Source organism: Acomys russatus, chromosome X, assembly GCF_903995435.1.
Source record: "Acomys russatus chromosome X, mAcoRus1.1, whole genome shotgun sequence".
NCBI classification, from domain to species: Eukaryota; Metazoa; Chordata; class Mammalia; order Rodentia; family Muridae; genus Acomys; species Acomys russatus.
This window is the reverse complement of record NC_067169.1, coordinates 90,416,335-90,431,061: the sequence shown is the minus strand read 5'-3', so window position 1 is coordinate 90,431,061 and position 14,727 is coordinate 90,416,335. Positions and strand designations below refer to the sequence as shown.

The 14,727-nt window shown below is 35.1% G+C and overlaps 1 protein-coding gene across 2 annotated transcripts in view; it reads right to left on the bottom strand.

Moving 5' to 3' along the window:
* The window catches only part of Klhl13 (kelch like family member 13), a 108,043-nt gene extending 93,647 nt beyond the window's left edge, over positions 1-14,396 (bottom strand). The window contains exon 1 of one of the 2 annotated variants that reach the window (XM_051140933.1): positions 14,320-14,396. In XM_051140933.1, coding sequence (XP_050996890.1) covers positions 14,320-14,369 — 50 coding nt within the window. In that variant the 5' untranslated portion in view covers positions 14,370-14,396. The remainder of the gene's footprint in view (positions 1-14,319) is intronic. The other variant, XM_051140929.1, reaches the window with a different exon arrangement.
* Between the last annotated feature and the right edge of the window lie 331 nt (positions 14,397-14,727).

The window sequence follows — 14,727 nt, the reverse complement described above, 5'->3', positions numbered from 1 at the left end:
ACTGGAGTGTAGTCTGGGCTACATAGCAAGTTCCAGGCCACTCAGAGATAGAGAATGAGACCATGTCTCCAGATACAATATATATATTTGTAATATATGTGCTAATATAATATATAATATAATATACATATATATTTGTTATATACATGCTAAGTGTATAATAGTTGTGCAATAAAATGCAAGAGAATAAATTTCATATGATTTGCCTGCAAACAGGTCACATGTTAATTGTCCATCAGAAGTAAAGACATGGAGTGTGAAAACAAACCTTTTAAAGGCCTTAATTGAAGAAACAGCTACAGTGTCTCCCCTAACATGAAATTTAAAATATAAATATTTCCAAATTATGAATTAGTTATACAAGGAAATCCAACAAAGATATAATTGTGTTACTAGTGAATCTTATAAGTGTGAAATATTAAGTGTCTTTATTCCCTCACTGCTTGATAGCTATATCTAGTTGGTACTCTGACTGTGTGCTTAATCTACTTCTGGAGAACCCAGTATTATCACAGAAATAAAGAATGTGAAATATTCAGGGAGAGTAACTAGGCTGGAACCATAATCAAAATAAGAAGTGGCTACAAGTTGCTTAATAACATAATAAAGTAATCTCAACCTGTGGGCCATGGCTCCCGCAGTGGGCTGCATATCAGATATTTACATTACAAGTCATAACAGTAACAAAATTACAGTTGTGAAGTAGCAACAAAATAATTGTATAATTGGGGTCACCACAGCACAAGGAACTGTATTAATGGGTCACAGCATTAGGAAGGTTAAGAACTACTGACCTATAGACATGGAGGGAGGGCTGCAAAGAGAAAGAGAGGTAGAAGGAGGGAGGGAAAATATGTCAGTAGGTGGATGTGGAGAGTCAGTTTTCTCCTATCATGTAGGTTCTATAAGTTGAACTGAGGTTGTAAGGTTTAGGAATAGGTGGCTTTACCTACTGAACCCTCTTAACAACCCAGGAAATGAAACTTAAAAAAAAATGTATCTGGGCTGGCCTTGAACTTGCTATGCAGCCGGGTTGATCTTGATCATTTGATCTTCCTGACTCTACCTCCACAGTTCGGGGATACAGATGTGTGTCACCATACTTGGTTTATGCAGTGCTGGAGAGTAGACCCAGGGCTTTGTAGATGCAAAGCAAGCAAGCACTACTTAATATTAATATAAAGAAAAGTATTCAAATTCTCAATCAAAATTCACACAATTTATCATAAACAGAACATGAACTCTGACTTCAAGAAAGCATCTCTGCTAGTTTGAATAGGAATGGTCCAGATAGACTCAAGTGTTTGAATGCTTGGCCTATAGGGGATAGCACTGTTAGGAGGTGTAGCCTTATCAGAGTAGGTGTGGACTTGTTGGAGGAATAGTGTCACCTTACAGCTTTCAGGTCTCATATGCTGAACCTATGTGCAATGTAACTCATAGTCTCCGGCTGCCTACAGATCAAGACATAGAACTCTCAGCTCCTTCTCCAGCACCATGTCTGCCTGCATGCCACTATGCTTCCTGCCATGATGATAATGGACTAACCTCTGAACTGTAAGCCAGCCCTAATTCAATGTTTCCCTTAATAAGAGTTTCCATGGTCATGGTGTCTCTTCACAGCAATAAAACCATTAAATAAGAAAACATTTTTTATAAATACCACCACACAAAATTTTTGTGAGATAGACATACATTAATTAGAAGCATATTATTCATTAAAAATTAGGTCATAGGGGAATGGAGAGATGGCTCAGTGGTTAAAAGCAATGGCTGCTCTTCGAGAGGTCCTGAGTTCAATTCCTGGCACCTACATGCAGCTCACAACTGTCTATAACCCTTTCACAGACATACATGCAAATAAAGTAAATTATTTTTTAAATTATGGTCATGTATGGGAAAAAAGAAATGAGAAACCAAAATATGGAAACTGTTCCTTCTTTCTCTTCTGCTTTCTGAACACCTTAGTCCAACACCCACTAATAGACTAATCCAAGTAGACTTTCTGGGAGGGGAGCACTAAAGCTGCTCCAGCTAGAACAAAGGCAGCAAGTAGTACTCTGACCTCAACATATGAGCTGTAGCACATGCGTAATCCACCAGCAGCACTACACACACATTATAAAGTTGCAAAGTCCCCTTTACCATGAGCAGTATAATAGTCATGGATTCTAGGGATTATAATATTGACACTCTTAGAGGGTATGGTTTTGCCTATCATAGGTAGCACTTGCCAGTTTCTTTCCTGTAATGGTATTTTCAACATATACTCAGCTTTCATGGGATGAAATTCCATCCTCTGGATTAGACAGATATATACGTGTGTGTGTGTTTGTGTGTATATATACATATATTTCTACACATAAATGTTCACATATAAACTCACAAAACTCACAACAAGAATATGGAGTTCTTCAAGGAACATTTTTCCCTTTTATATTTTTTACTTATCTATATAATCACTAGTGGCTAATTCTATGACAGGGATGTGCCTAGTGCCCAAGAATATGGGAGAATAATGGTTAATTCATTTACCTTTTCATTTAGCAAATACTAATTGAGCAGCAAACCATAGCTATAGGTATCACAGTGCATAACAAAATCAATAAGCGAAGAAGAGCAAAAGGAGAAATTATGACAGCTGAAACAAAATCAACCTAAAAATTAGTATTAAGAACTTATTTGTTACACAGAGAAACTGTCTCGAAAAATCAAACAAGAAATTATTTGTACCATGTAATAATTTAGGACATGCAGCTACTTGCATACTACAAGTTTTTATCGGCATGTGAAATTTTTCTAGGAAGGAAATAAAGGCACAACATGCAGTGTAGCAAATCAGTATTTCTATTTAAACATTCACTATAAGCTAGGAATTTAACTCTTAGATATATTTCATTTAACCCACATATATGTATATACGCATGTATGTATATGTACATGTTTACACATATAGACATACTACATACATATTTATCCTATATAATATCATATTAGTTTAGAGACAAGACAGAATCAGGGAAGTGGAGGAACTATCTATAGTTTACATAGCTAATAAGATCTGGAAGGGAGAAGGTAGGGTGGGACTGAGTGGAGTGGAGGGATGTAAAGTGTGAGAGAAGAAAAAATAAAGAAAAAGAGCATGGTGGCACACACCTTTAATCCCATCACTCAGGAGGCAGAGGCAGGTGGATCTCTGTGAGTTCAAGGCCAGCCTGGTCTACAAAGTGAATCTAAGACAGTCAAGGCTACACAGAGAGCCACCAGGTCTCCCCATCCTGGTGGTACTCAGAGAAAGGATAGCAGGCTACCAAGAAGAGACTTGATACCCTATGAGCATATACAGGGGGAGGAAGTCCTCCTCAGTCACAGTCATAGGAGAAGGGAATAAGGGGAAAATGGGGGGGAGGGAGGAATGGGAGGATACAAGGGATGGGATAACCATTGAGATGTAATATGAAGAAATAAAATAAAATTTTTTAAAAAAGGAAACTCAGAGAAGCCCTGCCTCGAAAAAATAAAAAACAAAACAACAAAACAACAACAACAAAGAAAGAAAGAAAAGAAAAAGAAAAAGCAGGGCTTAGATGGAATGTGGTAAGCACCCCTACTCCTAACTTAAATCACCATATCAGATCTCATTCTATTATTAGAATTTGGTAACATTCAACAGTGCACCAAATGACCAGAATGAACATACATTGAGGTCTTAATAAAGATTTTCCATGTGTTTGACAACAAATAAAAATTATGTAACACAGCCTACCATCCTAAATGGCAGAACTGGGAATAATAAACTTTTAGCCTGGGATTCAGAAAAAAAGGTTTCGACTAAAGACATAAAGTCATCAACATATGGGCAAAGATTAACAGGATGGCTGCAGATGAGACTGTATAAGAGGCAGGTATAGAATTTGATGAAAAGTATGAATAGTATAAGACCTGTGGTAGAAAAAGAGAAATCTAATAGTATTTTTCCTCCCTAGGAACAGAAAAACTTGTATGGTCTGGAAAGTTCCTCTGTATGGCATGACATGCAACACCACCATCATGTACTTGCCATTTGCATAAAAACAGATAGCCTTTCAGTGATGGGAAAATACAATAATACTTTGGATCTAGCGTAAGATCTTATGGCAATATAGCAGATAACTAAACTTCACATGATTTCTGAAGAAAATGAACCAACTGTATAAAAAGCAAATGACCTCAGTATTTTAGGTTTTACTCTCTGCCTAATCCCCATATCCCTCTACTCGGAGAATGCTTGAGTTACAATCAAAAACACAAAAATGTCTTCAAATCAGTTACGGACATAAATCTTGAAAAAGTAACAGGTCAGATCTTTGGTCAGTGATAATTTTTAAATTTATAGCATGGCAGTAGTACCAAGGTTGTCCTCTTGTTTTAGTCAAAATTCAGCCCATTTGTCAATACTGAGATCAAATTTTATGTCCTTTGATCAGCCAGGGTCAATTGGCTTCTGACTTATTCAAAACATTTATTATATGACATTTATTTTCACAGAGAAGTGAAGTAACTTGAGCTTGTTAATACCTATGATGTTGTTCATTCAACTGTTTGAGAGCATGAACGGCTTACTAAATGCATTTTCAGTAATGCATTTTATCATTTATGCTATATAATGCATTGTTTAATGTACAGTAGTTGCCCATTAAGTACAGAATTGGGAGCACTGATGACCAATCAATTCTTGCTAGTGATTTTGTTTGATTAGATGGTTTAAGGAGGTTTTCATGTATTTCTTACAATCAGCCATCTCATTATAATTAAGGAACTGGATCTTGGCAATCTCTAGAAGTGAGGTGAAATAATTAAGTTTAGTTTAGATTCTAGAAATAGCTCAGATTTGTTTTGTTTTGTTTTCAGTTCTTTTTCACACTTTTTTCCTTTGGGGCCTAGATATTTTAACTGGTATAATATATAGTCACTTTGCCCTCATTCCCTGTTTCTGTGCCACAACTAGTTAAGTTTAGTTAACTGTTAACTAGTTAACTGTTTAGTTAATTAGACCTGCTTCCAGGATACCTGCCTAGATCAGTCGGTAAAGCTGCCTCATATAATTGATAATATAATTGTGGTTACTTATCTAAATTTCACAAAATTTAATCTATTAGTAAAATTTATGTTCTTATATTAATTTTCTAATTTTTCAGGTTCCTGACTTGTTTGGATTGAGCTTGTGAGCTTAAGTGCCTTACATATAAGATTTGATTTAATTTTTGTTGCCTATACAATGATCTAGGGCAAAGTTATCCTTGACCAGCAGTTTTAGCCTTATAATTAGACCGTGGCAGGTAATGTAAGTGTTCTGTCTTATTTCTGAGAATTTTCAAATTATGTTCATATAGGTCCTATGAACTATAGTTGAGATTATTCCTAAATATTTATGCTTTGGGCTATTTTACATGGAATGGTTTTCATTTAATCTTCGAAGTAGCCAGTACTACTACCAATAAAAGGTACTGTTATTTTAATTTCATTTATATCAAATTGCTTTGTATACTCCTTTATTGATTATTTTAAAATCTTGTGTAATGTTCATAGGTATATGAATATATTCTCCTCTAGCATCTGTTTATATCTTTTATGGTATACATTTAAGGTGTAGATTATGGTGTTTTAGTATACATCGTCACAGTGAAACAATTACTAATGCTCAAATTAATTCACATTTCTCTGGTGGTTTGAATAGAAATGGCTCCCACAGACTTATGTGTTTGAATGCGTGGTCTATAGGGAAAGACACTATTAGGAGGTGTCGTCCTGTTGGAGGAGGTTTGGCCTTTGTGGAGGAAGTGGAAAACTGTGGGGGCAGGCATTGTGGTCTCCATGCTCAAGCTCTGCCCCCAGTGTGGTTCACAGTCTCCTGCTGCCTAAAGACCAGGATGTAGAACTCTCAGCTCCTTCTCCAGCACCATGTCTGCCTGCACACTTTTTGCCATGATGATAATGGACTGACTAAACCTCTGAAACTGTAAGCAGCCCCAATGAAATAGTTTCCTTTATAACAGTTTGCCATAATCATGGTGTTTCTTCACAGCAATAAAACCCTAAGTAAGACAATTTCCATCACCTTCCATATCTGTCATCTTTGCCTGAAATCTACTCTCCTGGCAAATTTTCATCAAACACTGCAATATCAACTACTATGCTCAAGCTGCACGTCACACATCCAGGACTTTGCAAACTACCTAAGTATAAATGTGTACCCTATGACCCACTTCTCTCCATTTCTTCCTACCCCCTGTCCATGGTTACTACCTTTCAGCTCTGAGGTTTGTTAGTTCTTCCTTAGAGCCCACAGTGAAATTGACGTTTGTCTCATTTCACTTTGTAAAATATCTTCTGGTTCATCCATGTTGTGGGAAATTGCTGTATCCCTTTAAAAAAAAAGAATGGAGACTATTCCACTATGATTTTGTATAGGACAATTTCTTTGTTCGTTATACAAAAGGTAGTTTTCTATCTCTTGGATATTGTGAATGATGCTATCATGAACATGGGTCTATATTAAATAATGGTGATGATGGTCTTCTCTGTTGCTGCTTAAAAACAATCGTTATATTTTACTAACACTGATGTTGGAATTACTTCAGAAAAAAAGAATTTTATATATTAAAAAGGAAAATGTGTATCTTTTTAAGAGCTCTTTTTTCTTAAAATGGACATCTGATCTTTTTCAAGTACCTTTAGCATTTTATGTTTTTCTTACAAGATGAGTAACACAAGGTTAGTATGAATAATTTTTATATAAGTTCAGTGAAGTATTCTAACTTAAAAGGTTAATTTCTTCATATATTCCATAATATACTTGGTTTTTCTTTATCTAGAACTGGAAATTGTCTCATAATTTGCATACATATATATGTACTTTTTGGATATATATAGATATACATATATACCCTTTTTCCTTATGTTTTGGTGAGTCTGAATTGTGTACCACTACATAGTCTCATCATTTTCTATATTCTAGATGACTTTTTTAATAAAAATAATTATCTTTTTTGTCAGAGTGTTCATATTCATAACAGAAAAGACCATGAGATAAAGATATCAAGTCACTACGTTATCAGCTAGAGATCCTAAGATCAGTTCCTGAGCTTCACCAGACTTCACCTCACCTACCCATTCAGTTACCATGCCAACGATAACAGCATTGAACTTAACACTGAAATTACAAAATGATTTCCTTTTATACAGTGACATTATTAATTAGTCATATTCAATATGAAGGTTAGGCCATGTTCATATCTTTTATGGTCAATAGTGTACTTAAAATGTGAAAGTGAAAATTCTATAATTTTCTAAAGAAAGACTGAAATTGGAGAGAGCAGAAACTTCTTGGGAAAGATGCAAAAATCACTAATCATAAAAATTTTAAAAGACAAAATGTAACTCCAAAGAAAAAATGTGCATTTCTCACTAAAAGAATAAACTGTGTGAGGCCCTAGATTCAATCTCCAATACCACAAAAAAAGAAATAGGAAAATAGAAAAGCAAGACCGTAATAAAATATGTACACTACATATAATTCCATATACAAAGTAAATTAAAGTCCTCTGAAAGTTAAAAAAGTAAAACAACTCATTTTAATCATGTAGAAGACATAAAAATATATTAAAATGTCCAAATAGCTAACAAATACACAGAGGCCAAATGATTACAAATGAGAAAAATGTAAAGTGATAACCACAACTAGGAACCTCTTTCTAGTCAAAGAAAGTCTAAAATTAAATATATTGACAATGCCAAGAATGAGTGGTATACATATGTGCCTACTGTATATCCCAGAAATTCCATTTTTAGTATTGTGTCTGTTATGATTTGTATCTTGATTATTATCCCAAAAGTCATGTGGTAAAGGCCTGGTTCTAACTACTGGTAAAATGTTAGGATGTAAGTCCTGCCCTTCCCTATCCCTTTATTTGCTGGTGTCAATGAGATAACACAACCTCTAAATACCATGATGTTCTAACTCACATAAGGCTCAAAGTAATGGAGCCAGCAGAGCCTGAACTGAAACTTCTAAAACCATGATCCAAACTAAAGCTTCTTCCTTGTTTGTATATGCATGATATATGTGTGTATGTGTAAGTGTCTATCCATGTTCATGTGTGTGAATGTGGATATGTACATGCTACAACACATGAGTAATCAGAAGAAAAATTTTCCATTTTGCTTGAGACAGTCTCTTTATTTCATGACTACCTATGCCAGGCTAGCTGGCCCAAAACTTTCCAGAATACAGGCACAGATTAATAGTGGATCTGGAGATTTGAACTAAGGTCTCCATACTTGTGTGGCAAGTGTTTCCCCATTAAGCCATTTCTTCTGTTTCTTTCCTAAGTTAATTTTCTCACTTATCTTGTCAAGGCAATAAAGAGAGGACTAATAACAATATCTAAGAAAAATGAGTACATATTCAAAATAAGAAAATTACAGAAGGGTATTTATTAGTAATACATTTGCTCATAAGACCAAAACATTTAATGCAATTTAGGTACTTTATCAACAAATACACAGGGTAAATTTTGATATATTTTTAAATGGAATATTAAATAATAAAAAGGTAAATGCAACAAGGACTTCAAAATCTCCTCATATATTCCCATATTTTTCTTTGTTGTTATTTTTTCCTTTTTATTGAAAATAGTTTTTTTCTCACATAATATATCCTAATTATGGCTTCTCACTTTCTCCCTCTACTCCTCCCAGATCCTCCCCACCTCCCCTCCCCTCTGGGTCCACCCGCTCCTGTCTCTCATTAGAAAGCAAACAGGATTCTAAGTGATAATAAAATAAATCGTAATAAGATAGAAAACTAATACACCAGAATAGAAGAAAACAGAAGAAAATGAGCCCAAGAAATGGAACATGAAACAGATATAGACACATGACCCATTCATTCATAGACTCAGGACTCTAATAAAAACACTAAACTGAAAGTCCCAATATATGCAGAGGACCTGTAGGATAAATATATAAGATATATTAATCCAAGCACTCAGGAGGCAGAGGCAGGCAGATCACTCTGAGTTCGAGGCCAGCCTGGTCTACAAAGTGAATCCAGGACAGCCAAAGCTACACGGAGAAACCCTGTCTTGAAAAAAAAAGATATAAACATTTTTAAAAGAAAAAGCCCTGACAATACATTATGAGACAAGGAACCTGTAAAGATGCCATTGGGTTTCTTTTAGCGATCTACTACTACTGGGGATGCAGCCTGCCCTTAAGAGTAGATTGTCTCCACCGTGAGAATCCCTTGGAGAAAAATAAATTTTCATTTGCAAGTGGCATTCTATTGGAGATTGCTCCCTTTGGCCAACAACTCAATTAGATATAATCCAATCCCATTTCTAGAAACTTCATTTGGTCACAAGAAATGGCCAGTTAGTACTCTGTCTCCCAGTTATTTGCTATTTTATCTAGATACCCTTCATATATGTATATATTTTAGGTTTATATTTTATTGTTTATATGTTTATATGTGTTTATATGTATACTCTTACATATACATTTTAGATTTATATTCTTACTTTAATAGGTTTCCATACTGCCCCTCAAATGGCCCTTAATTTTACCTGTCTCTCTTCAATTTCCCTCCTTCGTCCCTACCTTCCCTTCCCACCCCACTTGACTCTCCCATTACAGTCTCTGTGGCCTTCCATTTGTACTTATCTATTCTATTTCCCTTCCCTAGAGGTATGTATCTGCCTTGTCATAGTCACTTACCCTATACCTAACCTCTGTCGTTCTACAGATTGTAACTTGGTTACCATTGAATTAACAGATAATATCCACATATAACTGAATGTATATTGTATTTGTCTTTCTGGGTCTGGGATACCTCAATAAGGATCATTTTCTTTTTCTAGTTCCATCCACTTAGCAGCCAATTTCTTGATTTAATTTTTTATTTTAAATGTATTTCTTTTTAATTTATTCATTTTATATCCTGATTGTAGCTCCCCTCCCTCATCTCCTCCTGGTCTCACCATCCCTCCCTCTTCCTCCTCCCATAAAGTCACTGGATTCATGCGCTAGACCCATATCACTGGACTGTACTGCTCCTCTTACTGACTTTTTAAAAAAAGATGTATTTATTATTTACACAGTATTTGCCTGCATGTATGCCTTTAGGCCAGAAGAGGGCACCAGACTTATTATAGATGGTTATGAGCCACAATGTGGTTGCTGGGAATTGAACTTAGGGCCTTTAGAAGAGCAGTCAGTGCTCTTAACCACTGAGCCAGCTCTCCAGCCCTTGATTTTAATGGCTTAGTAGTATTCTATTGTATAAGTGCACCACATTTTCTTTATCCATTCATCTGTTGTTTCCAGTTTCTCGCTATTATGAACAGAGCAGCAAAGAACAAGAACATGGTGAGTAAGTCTCTCTGTGGTGTGATAATGTGTCTTTTGGGTACATGCCCAAGAGTGGTATAGCTGGATCTTGAGGTTGATTGATTGAGAAACTGCCACAGTGATTTCCCTAGTGGCTGTATAAGTTTGCACTCCTATCAGCAATGGCTGAGTGCTCCTCTTACTGTTTGACATGATGAGATAGCATTTGTTTATTGATCTTAACCATTCTAAATGGGTATAAAATGAAGTCTCAAAGTAATTTTGATCTACATTTTCCTGATGACTAAGGATGTTGAACATTTCTTTAAGATTTTCGCAGCTTCATCTTTGGAAAGTTTTCTGTTTAAATCTGTATCCCATTTTTAATTAAGTTGTTTTCTTGATATCTAGTTTTTTTATTTAATAGAGTTGGTAAAACTATTTTCCTGTCTGTAGCCTGAAGCTTTGTTCAAATGATAGTATCCTTGACATTCAGATGCTTTTCTGTTTCCTGAGGTCCATTTAGTAATTGTTATTTTTATTACCTGAGCTGTTGGTGTTCTATTCAGGAAGTCTTTTCCTAAGCCAATGAGTTCAAGTCTCTTCCCCACTTTTTCTTCTATCAGGTTCAATGTATCTGATTTTATGTTGAGGTATTTGATCCATTTAGCGTTGAATTTTATATAGGGTGATATATATATATATATTCTTCTGCATAAAGCCACCCTGTTTGACCAGCACCATTTTTTGAAGATGCTGTCTTTTGTCCAGTGTGTATTTCTGCTTCTTTTATAAAAATTCAGGTGCTCACAGGTGTGTGGATTTGTGTCTGGTTCTTCAATTCAACTGATTGATAAATCTGTTTTTTGTTACAATACTGTACTGTTTTTAACTATTGCTCTAAAGTATAGTTTGAGGTTGAGAATGGTGATACCTCCAGCAGTTCATTTATTATTCAAGACTGTTTCAGCTGTCCTGGGTTTTGTGTTTCTATATGAAGTTGAGAATTGTCTTTTCAAGATTTGTGAACAATTGTATTGTGTTTTGATGGGGATTATATTGAATCTGTTGATTGCATTTGGTAGAATGGTCAAGTTTCCTATTTTAATCCCACTGATCCATAAGCATGGGAGATCTTTCTATCTTCTAATATCTTCTTCAGTTTCCTTCTCAATGTCTTAAAGTTTTTTATCATCCATGACAAAATGATGAATCAAAAGACCAAGAATCTAGTAGTTTCTCAGTCCATAAGTCTGGGTATCTCAGCTCATCTTCAGTATATACAGGGATCCTACAGAAGTAGGCTCTAATGTCAGTGAAGGGAAGAACTTGATAGCAAGACAAGAGCAAGCAGACAAAGATCATATGTCCTTATATATAGGCTTCTAGCAGAAGGTGTAGCCCAGATTAGAGCTGAGTTTTCCTGCCTCAAGATCTGGATTAAAGGTCTGTATTTCTTTTCTTTTTTTATGTTATAAAGAAGTTTATTAAATGAGCATGGGGAGAGAAGGAAAGGGGGAGGGGTAGAAGAGAGAGACAGAGACAGAGACAGACAGAGACAGAGAGAGGAAGAGTAAAAGGAGTAGAGAAAGGTCTGTATTTCTACCTCAAAGATCTGTATTAGAAGTAGATCTTTCCACTTCAAATTAAGCAGAAATCTCTCACATGTGTGCTCACTATTTGGGGGGTTTTAGTTCATTCCAGATGCAGTCAAATTAACAAACAAAAATAGCTATCCCAAAAGTTTTGCTGGGTATAGAAGTCTGGGCTGGCATCTGTGTTCCTTTAGAGTCTGTAGCACATCTGTCCAAGACCATCTGGCTTTTAGAGTATCCATTGAGAAGTCAGGTGTGATCCTAATAGGTCTGCCTTTATATGTTACTTGGGCCTTTTCCTTTGTAGCTTTTAACATTCTTTCTCTGTTCCTTATGTTTAGTGTTTTGATTATTATGTGCCAAGGAGACTTTATTTTCTGGTCCAATCTACTTGGTATTCCATATGCTTCTATGATTTTGTGGAAAATATTTTCTGTACCTTTGACGTGGGTTTCTTCTCCTTCCTCTATTCCTATTCTTAGCTGTGGTCTTTTCATAGTGTCCAAGACTCTGTGGGGTGGGGGAGGAAGATTGATCCACTGAGATAGGAGAAGAGGACAGTGAAAGCTGTAGTGGGTGGTGAGCAGCAGGGATGGGATGAGAGTGGAGGACTGCATTTGGAGAAGAGGAAGAGGAGGTGAGATCTGCAGTTAGCCTGCCTGCTTTCCTGCCTGGAGTCTCCTCTGTCTTTTTACCCAACACACTCACAAATGATTTTTATTATTTTTACTAATTTCTGTGTTATTTAATAAATAGATCTTACCATTCTCCTATATGGATCAGTATCACAACCTTTCAAAGATCATAGCGCATATCTCAATAAAAAGGCACCTTGTCAATTATTACTTAATGGGATTGTTCTGTAAAACCCATTGTATGCTGTATATCAAATAGCCAAGACCCTTTCTGTCTTAACCATTCCCATTTTTGTCTTACAATTCAACTCTTTTTTATAACATCCAGAAATAGGAATCACAAATACATAATGGAGATATGTTCTGTGAAATACATCATTAGGTAATTTTACCAATGTATGTATAACATACAGTATATCTACATATTTATCATATCTATACAAACTTAAATGGCCAGTAACTAATCAAGAGACATTGCTAAAACTCTCAACATGAGGTTATTGCCAATACAACACAATGTACTATCTTATAATAAACATTTTATATAAATAGTAATAAATTATACAATAATATCAAAAGAATAGTTTAATGAACATACAACCCAGTAACTTAGTCATTTATTATCACTGTGAATTATAATATCTTGCACACAACTGTAATAAGGTAAACTTGTATACAAAATGCTGAAAAATAGATTCATTTCTACCAGCATCGCCACAAAGACATAAGTAATGAAATGTCCTATGTTATTAGGATAGATGCAGAGGGCTATAGGGCTTTTCACCTCCATTATAATCTTATAGGACCACAGATGTATATGCATCTATCATTCATGTAAGTTATGTGTAAAGTATGACTGTGCCACATTTTAATAATTACAATCCCACATTCAAAGTTCAATAATACCAGCACTTACACACCACTTACTATTTGCTAATCCTGCTACCAACTGTGTTCTCCATCTCTCTCCTCATACACATTATAAGCAAACACATACCATACTATATGTATTTCATCTTCACAATCATCTTGCAATACAGGTATTATTGGCTCAACTTTACAGGTGATGAAATTAAGTTTACAACAGCTAACATTTCTCAAGACCGTACTCTCACCATGCATAATGACCAGAACATAAAGAACTCTGTGGAACATGCTATTCCTAATGCATCACCTAAACTGTGCAATCAAACTACTAGAAAGAATATTCTTTCACACCTGCACAAACAAGTCTATTTTCTTTAACCATTAATTTAAATTCTTAACCTGCCTTAGGAAGTTCTAAATATCTCACATTAACTCCCTGGCAAGCATATAACCAGATTTTTAGTGACAGAAATGGATACATAATCACAGGGAAGTAGTATTTGAAAATCTTATTGGTACTTCTATTATTAAACTATGATTGTATTTATTCACAGATAATGCTTTTAAAACTACATTTTAAATCGTAATCTCCAGAGACTGTAAGCTAGCTGTTCACACTTTTTATCCATTGTGTTTTCTAGGTATATTCTCTATATTTTCATTAGCTCAGCACTTGTAGTCACTAATACTCTTTATTTATCTGATTACTCACTTATTCTTTTATTTACTTATTTAAAATAATTCCTATTTTTAGCTAGGCATAGAATAAGTATCTATTGAGTATCTTCTATATTATGTATAAAAAATATGACAGAGATCATATAACTTATATAGTAAATTGTTTCTATAAATACCGGTTGCGGAGTATTGCAGAAATCAATTCTCCTCTGTACAGATGATCCATCACTTCTCAGAGCTGAGTAGACCTAGTTAGGAGGAAAAAATTCATTACCAAGACTTTCACAAATTTGCTGTTTTCAAAACGTATGAAAACTTTCTGATGTAAATCCATGTACCTAGTGCCCATGATACATCTTGTGAAAATTACAAAATTGAATGATTTTTACAACAGAATATATTGGAAACTCTGTAGAGGGATTTTAATCCAGTAACATGGCTACTTTGCCTGGAATACAGACACGTCCTTAGTACATGCCTTTAATCCCAAACAATGAAGGTAAATTTAGTTTATAAAAGGAAGCAGGGATGTTTTAAAGCGATGTCTAACTGAGAACCAGACAAAGTGACAAATCATAGAAAAT